Raw genomic sequence first — 18,358 nt, 5'->3', positions numbered from 1 at the left:
CATCATTCAAATTAACATTTTGTTATATTATTATTTAGACTTTAGTTTAGTTTTATTAAAATATTTATTTTCTGATAAATTTTGTGTTTATATATAAGAGAAAACAGATTTTGTATTTAGATATAAGAGAAAACAGTTTTATGTGCACAATAATTAATAAAAATATTTATTTTCGTGTACTTTTAAACTCTAAGAGAATCTATAGAATTATTGTTAAATCAAAGGAGAGAATCAAGAAAATTAAATTATTCATAAATGATTACATAATAATAATAATAAAATATTTGTTTCTCAAAATTCAGACCAAGAATTACTTAAAATATATGCCCCAAAATTCTCAACCTAACTACCAAAAGATCTTCTCCCATATTGACTGTTTATTGATAGCAAAGAGAGCCATTTGGAAGAGACCATTGTGTGAGAACAGGCTTGGTGCGAAGCCTCCTCGGATCTTCTGTAGTCGTGCTTCTCAGGTGAAAATCCAATGTGATGCTGCGGTTAGAGACGGAGAGGGCATTGGTCTGGGTGTGGTGATGTTTGACGCAGTGGATAATCGGATTGGTTCCAGATGTGGTTTTCTGAGAGGTTATTTTACGGCAGAAGAAGGGGAAGCTCGGGCTGCTCTTGAAGGTCTTCGTCTTTGCGTTGAGATGGGCGTTACGGATGCTGTTTTAGAGACTGATTGCCAAAGATTGTATTGGAGGCTCAGCAACAGAGAGGAAGACTTATCTTTTATTGGTGATACCCTTAAGGAAATCTTGGCTTTTGCCGCTGCTCTGCCCCAGGTCGTGTTTAGTTGGTGTTCGCGTGAAGACAACTCTGCTGCCGATGCTTTAGCGAATCTTGCTCTTGTTAATCGTTCTTCTTTTTCGTCGTCCTTTGTTCCTTTTAATGTTGTGAACTCTCTGGTTTTATCTTAATGGAATGGCCTCTTTCCCCTCAAAAAAAAAAAAAAATAGTCCACTTAATAAAAATATTGAATAGCCCATACAAATTAACAATTTAGAAGCATTAGTAAAATTAAACAAATTAAGAGCCCAAACTAAAATGAAAAGAAATAACAATATATGTTTAAAAAAAGGACGAAAATAAGAAAAACAACATAAAATCAAACAAATAAAAGCCTTTCTAAAATTTTATTTTTTCTCTTTCTTTTCACTTTCGTCTCTGTCTTGAATTGTTCTGCTTCATATCTCTCACGTCTCCGGCCTCCCATTGCCCCCGCCCTCGCCGGCTTTCCCAGTCTCCCTCATCTCCTCTAAAATTAAATGCTTTATATATATGGATGAGAGAGAGAGAGCTGATAATCTTTTCGGCGTGAGCCAAATGCAAACCACTGGGCTTAGTATTTCACAGCCCAATAAGATTCATAGTTTTTTATTCCAGCCCAGAATTGGACTTTAAACAAATAAAATTCGTTTTTTTCTATGTTTTTATTTATATATTTACGCAGTTTCTTGAAAGCCAAGCTCTCTCGTTGTCGATTGCGCTTTTGACTGGTGAATGTAAGTGCGTACATATTAACGTAAATTACTCAGCTTCTTGATTATTGATTCTAGATTTTTCAATTGATGTTTTTGAGCTGAGAATGAGGTTTCAGACATGTTAAATTTTGTGTTTTGATGAATTCTTTATAAATTGTTCTGCAAATGATAGAAATTCTAATCTGGGAATGTAGGTAGTGCGTTAATTTGATTGATATCAATGCTATTAGTTATCGATTCGCCTATGTACTGATCGATTTTGCTTAAATGTGTTAATTTGATTGAGATAGTGCTATTAGTTATCAATTCGCCTATTTGTTCATCGAATTTGCTTAAATTGATTAGGGGTTTTGGTTTCGATTGTTTTTGCACTTCGTTTCCATTTACAATTTGTGTTGCTATGATTCTGAAAGTTTTTGCTTAGGATGCCGAATAACTTTTTTGAGTGTGAGTGAACCATAGTTAATTTTGTCAAACAAGTGGTTGCATATTATATCAGTGTTGCTTATCATTTTCACTGAAGAATCATGCTCAAAATTAAGTGAGTTTGAACTTTGATTTTCCATCTCTTTGGCAAATTATTCTGCAGAGATTTAGTACTTTGATGTAATCTGAGCAAATCTGATGGAGTAGTACATATTTCTTTATTCTGTAGCCATATCTTTCACCTTAAATTATCGATTCTCGTCTCATAATGATGAATACTCGACTTCTAACTTGTAGATGTCTCGAAGATATGATAGCCGTACAACAATCTTTTCCCCGGAAGGGCGCCTCTACCAAGTTGAGTACGCGATGGAAGCTATTGGAAATGCAGGGAGTGCTATTGGGATTCTGGCTAAAGATGGAGTTGTGTTAGTCGGTGAAAAGAAGGTCATATCCAAACTACTTGAGACCTCCACATCAGTCGAGAAGATGTACAAGATTGATGACCATGTGGCGTGTGCTGTGGCTGGGATCATGTCCGATGCCAATATCCTGATCAACACAGCGAGGCTCCAGGCGCAGCGCTACACGTTTGCCTACCAAGAGCCAATGCCACTCGAGCAACTTGTTCAGTCTCTATGCGATACCAAGCAGGGCTACACACAGTATGGTGGCCTCCGCCCCTTTGGTGTTTCATTTCTGTTTGCAGGGTGGGACAAGAATTACGGGTTTCAGCTTTACATGAGCGACCCGAGTGGGAACTTTAGCGGCTGGAAGGCTGCAGCAATCGGGGCAAACAACCAAGCTGCACAGTCTATACTCAAACAGGATTACAAAGACGACATCACCAGAGAAGAGGCCGTTCACCTTGCTATAAAGGTGCTCAGCAAGACCATGGACAGCACGAGTCTCAACTCGGAGAAGCTTGAATTGGCCGAGATATTCCTGTCTGCTGGGAAGGTGAAGTTCCAGATGTGCCCTTCTGATAAGGTTGACAAGATGTTGGTGAAGTCGGGGTTAACGCAACCTTCTGCAGACGCATAGTGAGCTTGATCCTTACGTACATTTGCCTTACATCTTTCGAGTAATGTTGCTTCTTTACCGTAGCTTTTTATGTATTTGTGCTCTTGAAAACCAAGTGTTCAATGTTCTGTTTTGAAATTTGAGCAATGTCCTTCTAGTCATTTTGCTTCTGCAGATGAGATGATTTATCAGAAATGTGAGAAATCCAACTAATGATTTTGCTTATTTTACTGCTTGTGATTGTCTTAAATGTTTTACATCCCTCCGTCCACGATATTGTTTCACTTTGTGGACGGCACAGATTTTAAGAAAGTGGTGAATAGTAGTTGACGGTAGTAGGTATTGTTGTGAGTAGAATTTAGGTCTCACTTGTGGACCCTACTGCTACAAATGAAAGTGGAATAATATTTTGGCCGAATCAAAATCACAAAAATGAAAACGATGCCGTGGATGGAGGGAGTATCATGGAGCTATTGAAATACACCAGAATAAAGTCCATAAATCTCATTTCGTTACATTTCCATAATCTATTATGTTATCTCGAGGGCTTGGTTGTTGAGAAAGATTAGATAAATTCAATATCCCTCTATTCCATTATTGTTGTCCCAAAATTTTTGGGCGCGAGAATTAAAAAATATATATAAATTGATAAAAAGTGGTAGAATTCGCACTTTTTGAAGAGTTAAATTTTACCTTTTATGAAAATGAAACAATAATAATGGGACAACCCAAAATGGTAAGTGAGACAACAATAGTAGGACGAATGGAGTATATTTTATTGTGATGTTAAGAGCGGTGTTTGGCTCAGTTTATAAGCTGTTTAAAATAACTTATAATTTGTAAAAATAGGCTTTAATATTTTATAAGCTCCCAAAAATAATTTCTAACGCCAACTTATTATTTTTTTATAATTTTATATGCAATAATTATTTTTAAAACTTATGTAACAATGGGTTGTATTTTCATCATATACCATTCCCAGTTTGTTTCTCTTCAATAATCTTTGGATTAAGTATCAAATCCACCTATAACATTGACACCATTTTCACGTGTGGCTCCCTATACTAGATTTTGGTTCAACTAAACCCCTAAACTCATAATTTTGATTCAATTAAACCATCTTCCCTAACGGCTACAAAACACCGTTGGTTTATATATATTTTATTAAATGTGGGTCAGAATTCATCCAAGAATTCATGTCTGTTACATCCAAGAATCCATCCCCCCGACGGAACGATTCTGGCGAAATCGTGGTTTTTGACTGTGACACCCAAATCCACTTTAAATTTAAATGAAAGTTCACGCGAAAAATCATGACTATAAATAGATATTTAATGTGAAAATAAAGAAATAAATATCTTATTTTAAAATACTTTACTAAACATAACATATTTAAGTAAAACTAAATTCAAAATATTTGACTCGCCATTCGACCTCTCACGTGTCTCCGGCCTTTAAAACCTGAAAATGTTAAGTATAGGATGAGCATACAGAGTACACTTTGTGTGAGAACATGCAATCATTGTCCACGTTAATAAAATGGTCAACACATACGCACTGTACTGTAATACCGATAACTGAAATTCGCACGGTGGCATACCAAGGACTTTAATGTCCTAGACCTATTGAGCGGGCCCCTGGCCAATAGCTAGGTTGCAACCTTAACTGTAACATGAAATCGCATTGTGGCATACCAAGGACGGTGAAGTCCTGGACCCATTGAGCGGGCCCATAGCGATATAACTGAATTTACAACGCATATGGCAAACACATAATATTAAAATGGACAAAGACTAACCACAACATGTACTGAAATAAATCCCACACCTGATACTTAAGCTTGAAATTTGAATCAAGATCCACGTCTGTGTCGTACCAAAATCCCATAAAATTAAACAATAATTTATAAAGAATTAAAGAAACTTAAATATAATTAGTATATATGATATGTAGAAATTTAATTAAATATAACTACTATATATAATATGTGATTATATATATATATATATATATATATATATATATATATATATATATATTTATAGGGGGCGGTTATTCAATAAACCACCCTTATTTTAAGAATTACGAATCAGCAAAAATGCATGAATTTTATGTATAACACGCATAAATAAACTGTATAAAGGCATGAATTGCGAAAAATAATTTTTTGCTACCTTTGGGATTCGAACTCAGGACCATGAATTTATCCAACAAGGTGATGAATCAACCGTAGATCTTGATGATCTAAGGGCTGAAAATGGTTCCTAATTTATATTTTAAGAAGCGTTCTTATTTTAGCCTTCCCTTTTATATATATATATATATATATATATATATATATATATATATATATATATATATATAGGGGAGAGTTCAATGAAGACCACTCCCCTATACAGAGAACGAAGACCAAATCTAAAGCGTTAAATCCATGTAATATTGCGGTCCTCATTTATTTGATCTGATTATTCAATTTTCGGCCATTTTAATTCATAAAGGCTAAGAATGTAAATAACTATTTTCTGCACAACCGTTATTAGATAGATATGAATCATATCAAATCTCTTATTTATGGTAAATAACTATTAAGATATGTTTGTTACAATTTAGAAACGTATTAGCTGCATTGTTTCTCATATTCATCGTTTCAAAACGAGTCCACCATTGAAGAAAATTTCGAGTTTTTGCAGAATATTTTATGGAGAATCAAGGTTATTTATTCTATGTGAATTTAATCGATTTCGTTCGAACTGTTATACATGTTGCATATATATGAAAATTTGGTGTTATACGTACAAATTTCCTTCGAACTGTTATTTATTCTATGTGAACTGTTATTAAATTTCGTTCGAACTGTTATTAAATTCAACCGGTATGGTTGACAATTTTCGTTCGAACTGTTAAAAATTATTTGTTCGAACTGTTATACGTGTTTTTACTCTTACTTTTCAAACACACATTACGTGTTTATTTGTTTTATTGTTATCCGGATGTCACATTGATCATATTTTGGCACTGTTTCTTCGTTGTTTTTTGTTTTCATGTTAAAACTGATAGGCATTATAACTATGTTCATTCACGATTTTTTTATGACCCGAAAAAACTGATAGACAGTTTAACTATGTTCATTCACAATTTTTTATGAACCGAATTTGGTGCATCAATATACAGATCATGTCAGTATTCATTAAACTTACACTTACACATCAAACTTATAGGCAGTATAAGTATGTTCATTAGCATTTTTTTATGAACCTGATACCGTTCATCAGTTGAGAGGCCATGTTCGTATTCATTATATTGACCCTTACATTTACCATTTGCAGAATTCACATATTCAAGAACACCAGATGGTCAATTGTGTTATCCTCCTTGCGATGATTCGCAGAAACCTCGCAATGGCATGATATTTAGTACATTGCATGAAGCTGTTGAGTTTTACAAGGATTATGCCAAACTTTGTGGATTTGACACCCGAATGAGCACAAACAGGAAAAATAAAGATGATATAATTACCAGGCAATATGTGGTTTGTAAGAGAGAAGGAGTATGGAAAAAGGCAAAAGAACCTCGAGTGCGTTTCAGTGATAAGGGCACAAAGAAACGCAAGACAACATCTTGCAAGGTTGATTGTAAAGCTAAAGTTATAATTAAGATTGTGTTGGGAAACTGCTACAAGTTTGCTGAATTTTGGGAGGGTCATACACATTCCATGGTTCCACTATCAACCAGAGACCTTATGCAAAGTAATAGGAATGTGGATGAATTTCAACAAAGATTCATAATATCTGGAATAAAGGCGAACATTGGTCCCATGCGTTCATTCCGTATGTTCAGAGAGATAATGGGCAGTTACGATCGAGTTGGATGCACAAGTAATGATTTCAAGAATTTTGCTAGGGATTTGAAAGTGCATTCCAAAGGATCCGATGCACATATGTTATTGGAATCATTTACGAATAAGCAGGAACTTGGAAACGGTTTTAAGTTCTTCCACGACGTAGATGAAGAGAATAAATTGTGTCGGATAATTTGGGCTGATCAGACATCAATAAAGAATTTTAGCTTGTTTGGAGAGGCTGTGTCTTTTGATGCCACTTATAATACTAACAGGTGCTGTTGCTTGTGAAATTATTAGGTATTAAGTTTTGTTTGAAGATTAAACATAACGTTTACGCTCATGATTGTTTTTTCGAAACAATACTGCAGGTACAAGTTGATTTTTACTCCCTTCACTGGTAAGGACAACCATGGAAAATGCGTATCATTTGGTGCTGCATTAATATCACATAAGGACACAGAATCATATTCCTGGGTTTTGGAGCGGTTTGTTCAAATAATGGGCCATGCACCAAAGATCATAATCACGGACCAAGATCCAGCACTCAAAAGAGCCGTTGCATCTTGTTGGAAAGAAACTCGCCACAGGTTTTGCATGTGGCACATAAATATTAAAGTTGCTGAGAAAGTGCCACCAAGATTGAGAGAAGATACCAATTTCAAGTCTACTTATGCTAGTATTGTTTGGACAGATCATGATGATGTCTCGCTTTTTGAGGAGAAATGGAAAAATATGATTGAGGAGTTTGATCTCTCGTCGATTAAATGGTTCAATGACATTTTCGAAGACAGATCTTTCTGGATCGCAACATATTTTAGAGAAATACCTATGAGCGGCTTATTCCGTACAACTTCTGCATCTGAAAGCGAGAACAGTTACTTTAAAAGGTTTATCAACAAAACATCTAATCTGGTATTACTTTATACCAATTATTGCAGTGGTCTAGATGTACAGAGGTATAACTACAAACTAGCAACTCATGATGATGAGACACGTTCACCCGGTATGGTGACAAACTTACCCATCGAAACGAATGCATCTGTTGTCTACACTAATGCTGTTTTCAAACAAGTACAGGATGAAATAGACCATGCAAGCAAGGCTTGTGGAATACACAAGATATACTCTGAAGGCAACAACACAATCTATGAAGTTGACGACAATGTAGATGGTGTCTTCTTGGTTCGCAATATGAAAGATAGGATGAAGTGTCTTGCACCTGCCATTTGTTCACCAGGAGAGGATTGCCGTGTAAGCACATGTTTTGTGTGTTTAGAAATCTGAATATTGACAGTATTCCACAAAAGTACATTGCTGTGCGATGGTGCAAGTTCAGCATTTTATGCCCAAATGAATCATATGAGGTACAGCCACCTAACTCAGGTCAGCATATATCAAATTGGGATTTTTGTATCTTTAAGGCTGTTAGCGAGTCAATATCTCATGTGAGTGGCAATGAAGAGCTATATGAGCAACTGTACAATGATATCATTGAAGTTCGAGATAAGTTTTCCAAAATTGGAGCAACTATCACACCTGCTTGCTCAAAGACCAGGTTGTTCAATGAATTCTATGGAGCTGCTCCTACTGAGTCACCAAGTGTACTTCCTCCTGACATAGCCAAAACAAAAGGAAGTGGTGCAGGTGGTCGGAGAAAATCGGAAAAAGAGAAGGCGATGATTCTCGCAAATAAACCTAAGCGTCTTTGCAGGAAATGCAAAACCATTGGTCATCATGATTCTAGGAACTGTCCAACAAAGGATATCAATTCTTGAACTTTATAATTGTCGTGTTTTGTGTTATTTTCAAAGATATTGAGATTATTAGATTTTCTGGTTTTAAATTAGTTTGGTTTATATTGGTGATGCATCTCATATTTGAGATTTGATAAAATCTACCATAAAACTTATCAGGCGTGAATCTGTTATTTGTTAAATAGTCGCAAGATTGTCAAGTGTTTCTGTACGATGGAGTTAAAATGTTGTTTCATGTTCATTGGACATGTTCAATTATTGAGAGTTGGTTGCACCAAGGTGCAAACAATTATATGATGCGACTCATTTATTATATGGTGATATATCACAATACTGTCAAAACTTTATATCACAACACTGTGAAAATAAATAAATATACATATAAACTGTATATCTAATGAATTATCAGATAAGACGAATTCATCTATTATATTTTTAAAAAAATGCAAACTTTTTCGATTATTGTTTGTCAGAATATTTTTGATAGTATTCAACTTATATACCATATGAGAGCAGGTTAAGACTCCTTTTAATTGTATTGTGTAATCATATTGTTTAATAATATTTATTGTGCATTTCAAATAAACATTCAATGACTGTGTTCTTGTCAGTTTTGATGTATATCATGTATACAAACAATGTCTCAGATGATTTGGCTTCTGCTTACAAATTCATAGATAGGTATAACATCTATAAAGTATTAAACATACGTTTGTTGTCACAGTTTCAAAGTTACAAATACTACAACTGGTAAGCTGATCATAATATATACTTTTAAAATTTTTGTATGCACCTCGTTCATTGATATCAAGTTTGCACTTATATAGCGAACATAACATTTGAACGTTTTATGCACTAACGAACCCCCTTATACGTTCGAACCCTGACATGTTGAATTTTAAGGAGGTATAATGTTGGAGAATATTTTTAATTTAATAACCGCACCGATTAGTAATTGTTGTATTCTTCTTATGTTATCTTTTATAAGTTTGGAATTTCTCATCTAAACAGGGTGTGCATGCTATTATGTATATAAACAAGATGCATGCACATTCATATGTCAAATGAACATATATAAACTTTACAAGACATATGTCAAAATAATATTATTATTAAAAAACGTCTGAACCAACAATCAGAAAGTATATAAGTTCAATACCATCAAGTGCATTCAGAAAAAAAAAAAATTCACAAATATCAGTACCATAAATAATTCAGGGAACAGTATGATTAAGAACCAATTAATATCATGTTGGAGTTGAAGGTTGGATCTTTGCTAATCTTAGCGTAATTTTGCTGTGCCTCATTTGTCACTAGTATCCTCTTTTCGTTATGTTCCCAAAGAATCAGTCTAGCACAATAGCGAACGCGAAGGACGCGGATTTGCCTCAGTTGTGATACTACCGACATACACTTCCAACTAGCAGAACAATCACCCATGAAAGTTTCTAGATGACGCATCATGTACACTCCGGTGTCTTCCTTATTCAAATGATCTGCCCACTTCAACTTAGCCACGTGAATTTTAAGTCTAAACACCTTTTTCGCTTTCTGCTCATCTCCAACGTGATGCATGTAATCAACAAACAATTTACGCTTCAAAAATAAATGAAAATCAATTATTACAAATGAGCATTAATATCAAAAAATCGTACGTTATAAAGAAAATTGTTTCTTAGAAATATACTTACAATTAAGTTGCATACAACTTCATACTTTGGCATATTGGCAGATTCATCCAAATTAACCATACTGTCTAGAACGAACATCCTTTCCCTTCGCATATCAATACAAACAGCAAAATACTTATTCCCCACTGTAACTGGTATGAAAAACTACACACATGGTTGCACGTGTCAATAAAAATGTATCGAGAAAAAAAGTGGGTTAAAGTTTACAAACATACATGAGTTGAATACTGACCATATCTATAAGTTGAAGCGGCCTCCTCTTATACTTGCATAACTCATGGTTCATTGCAAAATTGAATATAGCACTCCGTTCATTGTAATCAATTAAATTTTCATTACTCGAAGAAGCCTACAAAACGTAAATAAAGTTCACTGTATGCAACCAACTTATATTAAGCCTTATAAGAAAGAGACGACAAACAATTTAACTTACATATAATTCGGTTGTGCAAAAAAAACGCAAAGGTGATTCATCAGACCTCATGTCTTCTTGATAGTTCAAAAGTAAACACCATGCATTTATTATCGCACATGAAACGACGCATCCCTTCCGTAATGTTTGCATTTCTAATCTACTAATCTCAGTGGATTTGTGTGAGAATAGTACTTCAGACCTACATATCTTAAATTTAGAATATAATATAAACCAGGAAAAAACATGGTATTGATATAGAATAAGGTTCTAATTAAAGAATAGGAACAAATGAAATTTCATAAATTATATCAATAATTAAACCGAGACAAATTATATCAGTTGACTATACCCGTCATGTGTGTCACAACAAATGCTGTATATCCCAATCTCTAATTCATGGGAAGTAAGTTTCTTCCAAGCGCACTGTTCCCTCTGTAGATATGGAGACCTAAACTTTCTTGATTTTTTCCATACATTACTCGCTCCAATTTCTCGAATATTAGTTGGAGCAACATTAAGTAAGGCCGAATCAATCTATATGGGAAAAAATAAGTTTTGCAATCATAATAAGGTTAACAAACAAATAAACAGTACCACAAAAACACTATATCATGGTTAGGATTATGCATATTATATTACATAGCCAAAAAGGGATGAAACGAACAAGCAGCCACATACATTTTCGTCAACCGTGCATATAGGTAATCTTAATATTTCAGACAAAGTTAACTTCTCGCCTATCCCCTGTTTCACAAAATAAAATCTTATCATACAACCACATCGAACTATTTTCTATTTTTCCTGAAATAGGTGTGTTTTACCACCACGTCATCCTGTTCTCTTTCTGTCGAAACAGAACTCTTCTCAGCAGTTGATTGCTGCTTCACCTGTAAACAAGAATTGGTTGATATAACAATATTTACGAATCATACAAGAATGTAAAAACTATGCACAAAATGGTTTACCCTCTTTGATCTCCTGATTGGCACAGATTCTTTTAACGCTTTCCCTTTGACAATAAGCTGAATAAATTATTTTTATATTTGTTAAATTTATCATACATTATAATGACACAAACAATCAAAAAACTATGGATATAGCCAAACCTTTGCAGATGTGTTATGAACTAACGAACCCACTGATACGTTCGCTCCCTCAGGATGCGTCGGCAAAATAGCATGCACACCCTGTTTAGATGACAAATTCCAAACTTAAATAAGATAACATAACAAGAATACAACAATTACTAATCGGTGCGGTTATTAAATTAAAAATATTTTACAACATTATACCTCCTCAGCACGCAACACGTGAGGAGACTCAACAGTGGCTGTTTCAGTTACATTGCAACCCATGGCAACCTTGGCTGGTTCACACAATTCTCCAACATCTGGGTTGATAACCGGAGTCTGAAAACAAAAATTGATCACCAAATTTGTGTATACACTTAAATAATTACTAGGTATATTGTAGACCAGAATAGCAACCTCTTCTTGTGGAGCAATGCACACAGGTATGATGTCAGTTTCTGCATTTTGCTACATTATGAACTTCAATAGTGAGTTTTTGGAACTTAGTATACTTTTTATAAGCTTTGACAATCAAGATTGTATTATTTACTTACATTGTTGAGGTACGAGTCAACAATAGATAGACCTTCGTCAGGCATATTGGATTGTTCCGCATCAGTAGGATGACACTCCTATCACATAAAACAAAGGCAAACATTAAATATACATATTTATCGTCATTCTATTTTTGGGAGATCATGAACAATAATCTTAAAAAAAACAAGTTTAAAAAAGAAAGAAGACCTAACATTTTTTATGACAAACATATGCTGTAATTCAGGGAACATAACTTAAAAGTTTTCTACCTTACTATATGATTTATGTTCAAACAAATATTCTTTAATGAATAAAGAATATATGAACGTAGTAATTTATTAAATGTCTCAACTACATTAATTATACCTTATCAGTTTCTGCCATCACCGGAACTCCATCAACTTTTTCGTTCTCAATCTCAGCTACATTATCCAGGCCACCTCCCATATTTTCCTGTAATATTTTTATTGAATAATCATTTCAATAACTTTGTTGGTTGGTTGGAACAACATCATGGGATTCAAAACTGAAAGCAATCATGTTATAATGTATCCAACGCACGAATCTCATATTAGATATAACAACTCTAACAAAATCTGAAATTAAGCTTTAATTTCTCATCATTTTATTTTTGGGAGATGATGAACCATAATCCTTAAAAAATAATATTTTATGAATAAATAATATATGAACAAAATAATTTATTAACTCTTTCAACCAAATTAATTATACCTTCTCATGCTCTGCCACCAACGGAAATTCATCAATCATTTCTTTCTCATTCTCCGCTACACTATCCAGACCATCCCCGATGTTTTCCTGTAATTTTTTTATTGAATAATCATTTAAATATACTATTCTTTGTTATTCACAACAGCATGGGATTCAAAACTGAAAGCAATCAGTTCAGAATGTATCCAACGCACGGATCTCATACGATATACAACAACACTAACCAAATCATTTATTAATCTTTAATCTAATGTTTTATTATGTTATCTTAATTGAATACTTTAAGTACCTCATCAGTTTCTTCGTCACTCGTAAATTCATCATCATTATCTTCTCGGGCAGTAAGTTCAGTATCCAACTCAGCGCTCATCGTATCCTATAAGATCATTTTCAGCATTAAGATTGACATGTATTATAGGTTGTGATTGAACAACACGTGATAATAATATTTCATACAGAGATATAATAAACATAAGTACCTCTGAGTCAACATCATCTACAGCAGTATCTTCGCCTAATGGCGATCCCTGGTAGTTAAACAATTTGAATAGTTAATTATTTTACATAAAGAACTGTTTAATTAAATATTTATCCTATAGATTATTTTACAAACATACCTTTTCATGCACTTGTCCACAGTCTGTAGATCTTGTTCCTTCACCCGTGCGCCGAACAATGTCAGATGAACCATCATAGTTCAGAGCAAGTGGAACACCTGATATATTTGCGCACCTCAAAACGCATTCTCTGAACAAAAGTGACGCACGCTCTTCATTCGATGCCTCTTCCAACATGGCTTTAAGGATCTTCGCCTTTTCAGATATTTCACGCGATATCTTAAGCATCCTCGATTGCAGTGAACTTTCGGATGACTCAACAACAGCCACAGATGGACTAACGCATAAATTTGAAGAACCTATTATTTCTGCCTGTGGTAGTGGTATTGGGCCACGTAGTGATCCAGACCCAAAAATTTTACTGTCAACTTCAATCTTCTGCCGCTTCCTTAGATCAGTTCCGTTCCAGTTCACCAATATGGGGTATGAACGCCCTTTGTCGAAACCATCAATCTCCATTCCATCAACATAAAGAAGCTGCATTGAAACAATAAGTTATTACATGATCTATAGCATGAAAGAACTCTGTTAAATATTAATATTAAAAATTAAAGAACTACAAACTTACAACCAAGAAGAGCACTGGACCACAGAAGATATGCTTTTCATTGTCTATCCAACTTTCTTTGTGATGCAATAAACTCTGAACGACATATTCACCCCAGTTCCAATTTTGGATCTTACCCAAATCTTCTAGACATCTCATCACGAATGGATGAACCATCCCATTCGGATAGCTTTCTATCAGACTGAACTGAAGTGCAACAATGAAATGCCTTCTGAACCACACACCACCATCAGTATCAGCTAACATCTTAGCTAAAACAACCTTGATTTTTATATGTTCACGATTGTAAACGTTGAACTTCTGTACCCAACGCAGACTCAAAGCATTGCAAGCTGAATATACGAATCTATTAATCTTTTCTGTACCCCTTGGAAATCCAAATACTCTATATACGTCGTCTTCAGTCACCTTAATCTGAACATTATCATCGATCACCAAATTACCTGTCTCATGATCAAAATTCTCCAACAACCAGTAGGCCATCTTGGTTGGCAAAGCTCTAACATTAAGTTCAAGCAAATGTCCGAATCCCATTTCAATAACAGCATTTTTCTGATTCTGGTTTAGCTTAGACATCGTGGAACTGAAAGACGATGGTGTAGTTCTTGTATGCAGCACCAAAAAACCGTCACCCCCACCATCATCCTTGTTTCCGTCATTTGGTTCTGTTACATCTTCAACCTCAACAGATTCATTTGCTGCAATGGCTGTACAGAGTAAAAAAATAGATTTATTAGCAACTAAAAGCACAATCCCATTTCAGCAGATTGTTATTTAACAGTTATTACCTGCTTCACACCTTTCATCCTCTGTGACGGGAGCAACAACTGGAACTGACACAAGGGTTTTGTCAATGCTTTAAATATAATAAGTTAAGTACGACTGTTGTTTTATAATACCTGGTATATCTGTAGAACGTCCATCAGATGACACCCTAGCTCGTTTTGATTTAGTCTTTTTTGAAGGCTCAACATCTGTACAACAAATTATTTCAGTTGGTTCATTTTTAACGAAACAAGAACACAAAAATATATCAGAAGCATATTATAATGAATATAACTTTATATGAACAATATATTAAATTTAAGAGTTTAAAAAATTTAAATACTTTTTTGGGTTTTTTTGTAAATTCTTTTTTAACTTAATATTAAATATATAAGCATACTAAATACCCGTAGCAGACGCCCCAACCACTAACATATTAGATTCTTTCCTTTTCCCTTTATCATTTTCCTTTGTCGGAGATCTTGGATCACGGCCCGTAATTGGATTAATAAAGGAGTGACAACTGACTTTTAGAATGCATCTCAATTTGGTTGTTAAATAACGTAAAATACATTTCAATCGCTAAATAACATACATTTCCTTGCTGTTCGCCTAACTTGTTCTTCCGGACCCTTTATTGTATCATCTTTATATTTTGCAGTCAATATTCAAATTGGAAAACGACATGTTCAGCAAATTTTTTTGACAAAAAAAGCATAAGTCAACTAAAAATATATCAGAGGATTTTAATTACCACGGTTCATACGGTCGTTTGAACCAGGATCACCTGTGATGTCCAAAAATAGGAAAAACAAACAATTATTGAAAAGAAAAAAAAAAACGCCGCAAAAAGCATTGAACCCTAAGCAAATACAAAACATGTGTTGTTATTATATTCGACACATATGGTCCCCCCCCTTTGTACTCTAAAAATAAACATTAACGACGCACAAACATATGTGGTGTCTTTATCAACATTTCCAAGGTCACAAAATCAAGACCACAATTAAAAAGGTAAAAAACATGTAAATGTCGGGGTATTAAAGAATGTTACATACCTCCTTCACCAAACACCGTTTTCGACATCTCCCACTTCTCGAAAAGTTTCCTTATCATCAAATTCACACACAATTAACACACAGTTAAAGTTTTCAAAAAAAAAAATAGAGTTATGAAGAACTTCGATCAAAGTGATTTTTCAAAAAACAGAATATTACGAACATCTTAAATTCAAACTACAACAATATCTCAAAATATCTAATGTTAGAGGTGTTGCGGAAGAAATTTCGCCTATTTCATTAAACACAAAATCTACCAAAATATAGAAGACGGAGAACCGCATACCTTTTTTCACTCGAATAAAATTGTGAACTAAGCGGATGAAAGAGGTAAAAAAAGGTGGTTCCCTTAATTAATATTACTAGGGTGGTTAGTTCGTGCATTGGTGTTCGAGACGCATTAAACAGATACAATCCACATTATTTACTTTAAAAAATAGATTTATATATATTATATATACTACTATATCTATTCAGATTTTTTAGTCCAATTTTTGTGTGAGCACGGAGTCACAGGGCTGTAAACAAACCAATCCGCTCGCGAACTATTCGGAGCTTGGCTCGAAAAAAGCTCGTTCAAGTTCGTTTAGAGAAGCTCGTAAAATAAACAAACCAAACTTGAGCTTAGTAGTATTCGGCTCGTTACGTCGTGAACATGTTCGTCAAGTGATTCAGCTTGAAAAATTTAAATTATTAGTAGACATAACTTATATTTATCCACTAAAATTAATAATAATTGTATTAAATCTCTAATTACTTTTATTTGTTATAACAAAATAATTAATATATTTATTATTTTAAATTAAATAATTTATTTTTAAAATAAAATAATCAATATTTTGAATATAAATTTAGAAAGTTCGTATAGGCTCGATTAGGCTTGTGAGCCGCTCGTGAGCCGCAAAGTATTCGGTAAGTAAAGTTCGGGATTCGATTCGATACTTAAAAAACCAAACTTGAGCACACCACTATTCGGTTCGGATCGGTTCGATTACACCCCGGGATACTACTAAACTTAAAAAAGGTGATGTGGATGAAATATAAGGGTAATTGACTCAAGTGATCAAGTACTTCACTAACGTGATTAAAAGTATATTGAATGTGAATACTAGTAAATAAATATATTATAAACATCGATATTTATGCTATTGGTCTATCTATTTTATTTGTCCAGTACTCTTTCGATATTGTCGATGAAATAACTAGATTCACCGAACATGCGTATAAATATTTTTAAAAATTGATTACTCCTTTCCTAAAAGTAATTTCAATTTCAACACGAATCGCTTCCAGTTATGTAATTATGTTAATCAGTTATATAAACCAATGATATGATTTAATTGATAAATTTATATAATAATGAATTAGCTAAAACACTAAAAAAAATTAGTGAAATTCCTATAATTAATACTAATAGATTTTGAATTTATATGGCTTCGATTGTTTATACGTACATAATCATATCATTGAATTTAAATATTAGAATCATCAATTTATGGAAAGGAGATATAGCCTGCTAACTAATTGTAATTCCACGAATATATTAATATAAATGAGTGGAAAATATTCACTATAATTAAGTCATTAGATATGTTCATTCAAATAATTAACCCAGGAATCATACATTTATTAGCAAATTACTGTCGGTCCATAACGCCACGTATCATAATAAAGAATCCTTACTTTCATTATAAATAAAACTATACTAGTTTTCTAGGGTTTCAGGAAATAAATTCACATATATATATATATATATATATATATATATATATCCTACAAAGATGATGTCTCCAATGACTTGAAGATGACGAACGGAATTCCTCATATGTTTTGTCACCACAAATGTAGAGCCGACGTCAAGACATCCAAGTCTTTCGACAATCCATATCGAAGATTTTTTTGTTGTCAGTTTCAAACGGTATGTGCTAGCCCTTTAAATGTGAAAATCTCCAATAACGTGCTGCTTAATATATAAATCACTCTCTTTATTCTCGTTATTGAATTAGGATGGTGATTGCAAGTATTTTGAATGGTTGGACCCGGATATTCCACCTTATCAGAAGCGGTTTTTTCAAAGGATAAGGATTCATCGTGATCGATTGGAGGAAGAAAACATGGAATTGAAGAAGATTATCGATGATATCGTCCTGGATAAAAGGTTTCGCTGTGAAAAAATAAAAGTTTTGAAGACCCAAATTAGATATTTGAAGTTTGTGCTTATAGTGTTGTTTGCTGTCATCTTATTCAACTTAATATAAAATGTGGACAACTTTTGGAAATAATGAGTATATATTCTTGTTTTTGACTTGGGATTTTCGTGATTTTCTTATATGCTCTAGCATACAAAATTTATTGCAATGAAACAATAATACTATAT

The 18,358-nt window shown here is 33.8% G+C and overlaps 4 protein-coding genes and 1 long non-coding RNA gene across 9 annotated transcripts in view; 3 read left to right on the top strand and 2 right to left on the bottom strand.

The window, feature by feature from the left end:
* The window catches only part of LOC131020541 (uncharacterized), a 1,142,091-nt gene that overhangs the window by 80,114 nt on the left and 1,043,619 nt on the right, over positions 1 to 18,358 (top strand). The gene's annotated exons all lie outside the window — the stretch shown is intronic.
* LOC131020625 (proteasome subunit alpha type-4-like) lies at positions 1,065 to 3,158 on the top strand. 5 transcript variants are annotated; one of them, XM_057949559.1, is made up of 2 exons: positions 1,065 to 1,505; positions 2,208 to 3,158. In XM_057949559.1, exon 2 carries the CDS (start codon positions 2,208 to 2,210, stop codon positions 2,952 to 2,954), a length of 747 nt encoding a protein of 248 aa, XP_057805542.1. In that variant the 5' UTR covers positions 1,065 to 1,505; the 3' UTR covers positions 2,955 to 3,158. The 5 variants fall into 5 exon arrangements, with proteins under 5 accessions (XP_057805542.1, XP_057805550.1, XP_057805576.1 ...); XM_057949567.1 differs by having other exon boundaries at positions 1,482 to 1,525; XM_057949593.1 differs by lacking the exon at positions 1,065 to 1,505 and adding an exon at positions 1,523 to 1,674.
* LOC131006589 (protein FAR1-RELATED SEQUENCE 5-like) lies at positions 6,337 to 8,549 on the top strand. Its single transcript, XM_057933752.1, has 4 exons — positions 6,337 to 7,046; positions 7,143 to 7,661; positions 7,713 to 8,025; positions 8,145 to 8,549. Exons 1-4 carry the CDS (start codon positions 6,337 to 6,339, stop codon positions 8,547 to 8,549), a joined length of 1,947 nt encoding a protein of 648 aa, XP_057789735.1.
* Positions 11,741 to 12,174, bottom strand: LOC131020884 (uncharacterized). Its single transcript, XR_009100794.1, has 3 exons — positions 12,122 to 12,174; positions 11,927 to 12,043; positions 11,741 to 11,821 (listed from the first exon to the last, which is right to left on the bottom strand). It is a non-coding gene; the product is annotated as an uncharacterized LOC131020884 (long non-coding RNA).
* On the bottom strand, positions 13,242 to 16,009 carry LOC131006583 (uncharacterized). Its single transcript, XM_057933746.1, has 8 exons — positions 15,982 to 16,009; positions 15,678 to 15,710; positions 15,058 to 15,132; positions 14,947 to 14,991; positions 14,159 to 14,865; positions 13,591 to 14,067; positions 13,453 to 13,500; positions 13,242 to 13,349 (listed from the first exon to the last, which is right to left on the bottom strand). Exons 1-8 carry the CDS (start codon positions 16,007 to 16,009, stop codon positions 13,242 to 13,244), a joined length of 1,521 nt encoding a protein of 506 aa, XP_057789729.1.

Source organism: Salvia miltiorrhiza, chromosome 1 (assembly GCF_028751815.1).
Source record: "Salvia miltiorrhiza cultivar Shanhuang (shh) chromosome 1, IMPLAD_Smil_shh, whole genome shotgun sequence".
Lineage (NCBI taxonomy): Eukaryota > Viridiplantae > Streptophyta > Magnoliopsida > Lamiales > Lamiaceae > Salvia > Salvia miltiorrhiza.
Note: the sequence above shows the minus strand (reverse complement) of the source record. Positions and strands in the feature narration are given on the sequence as shown.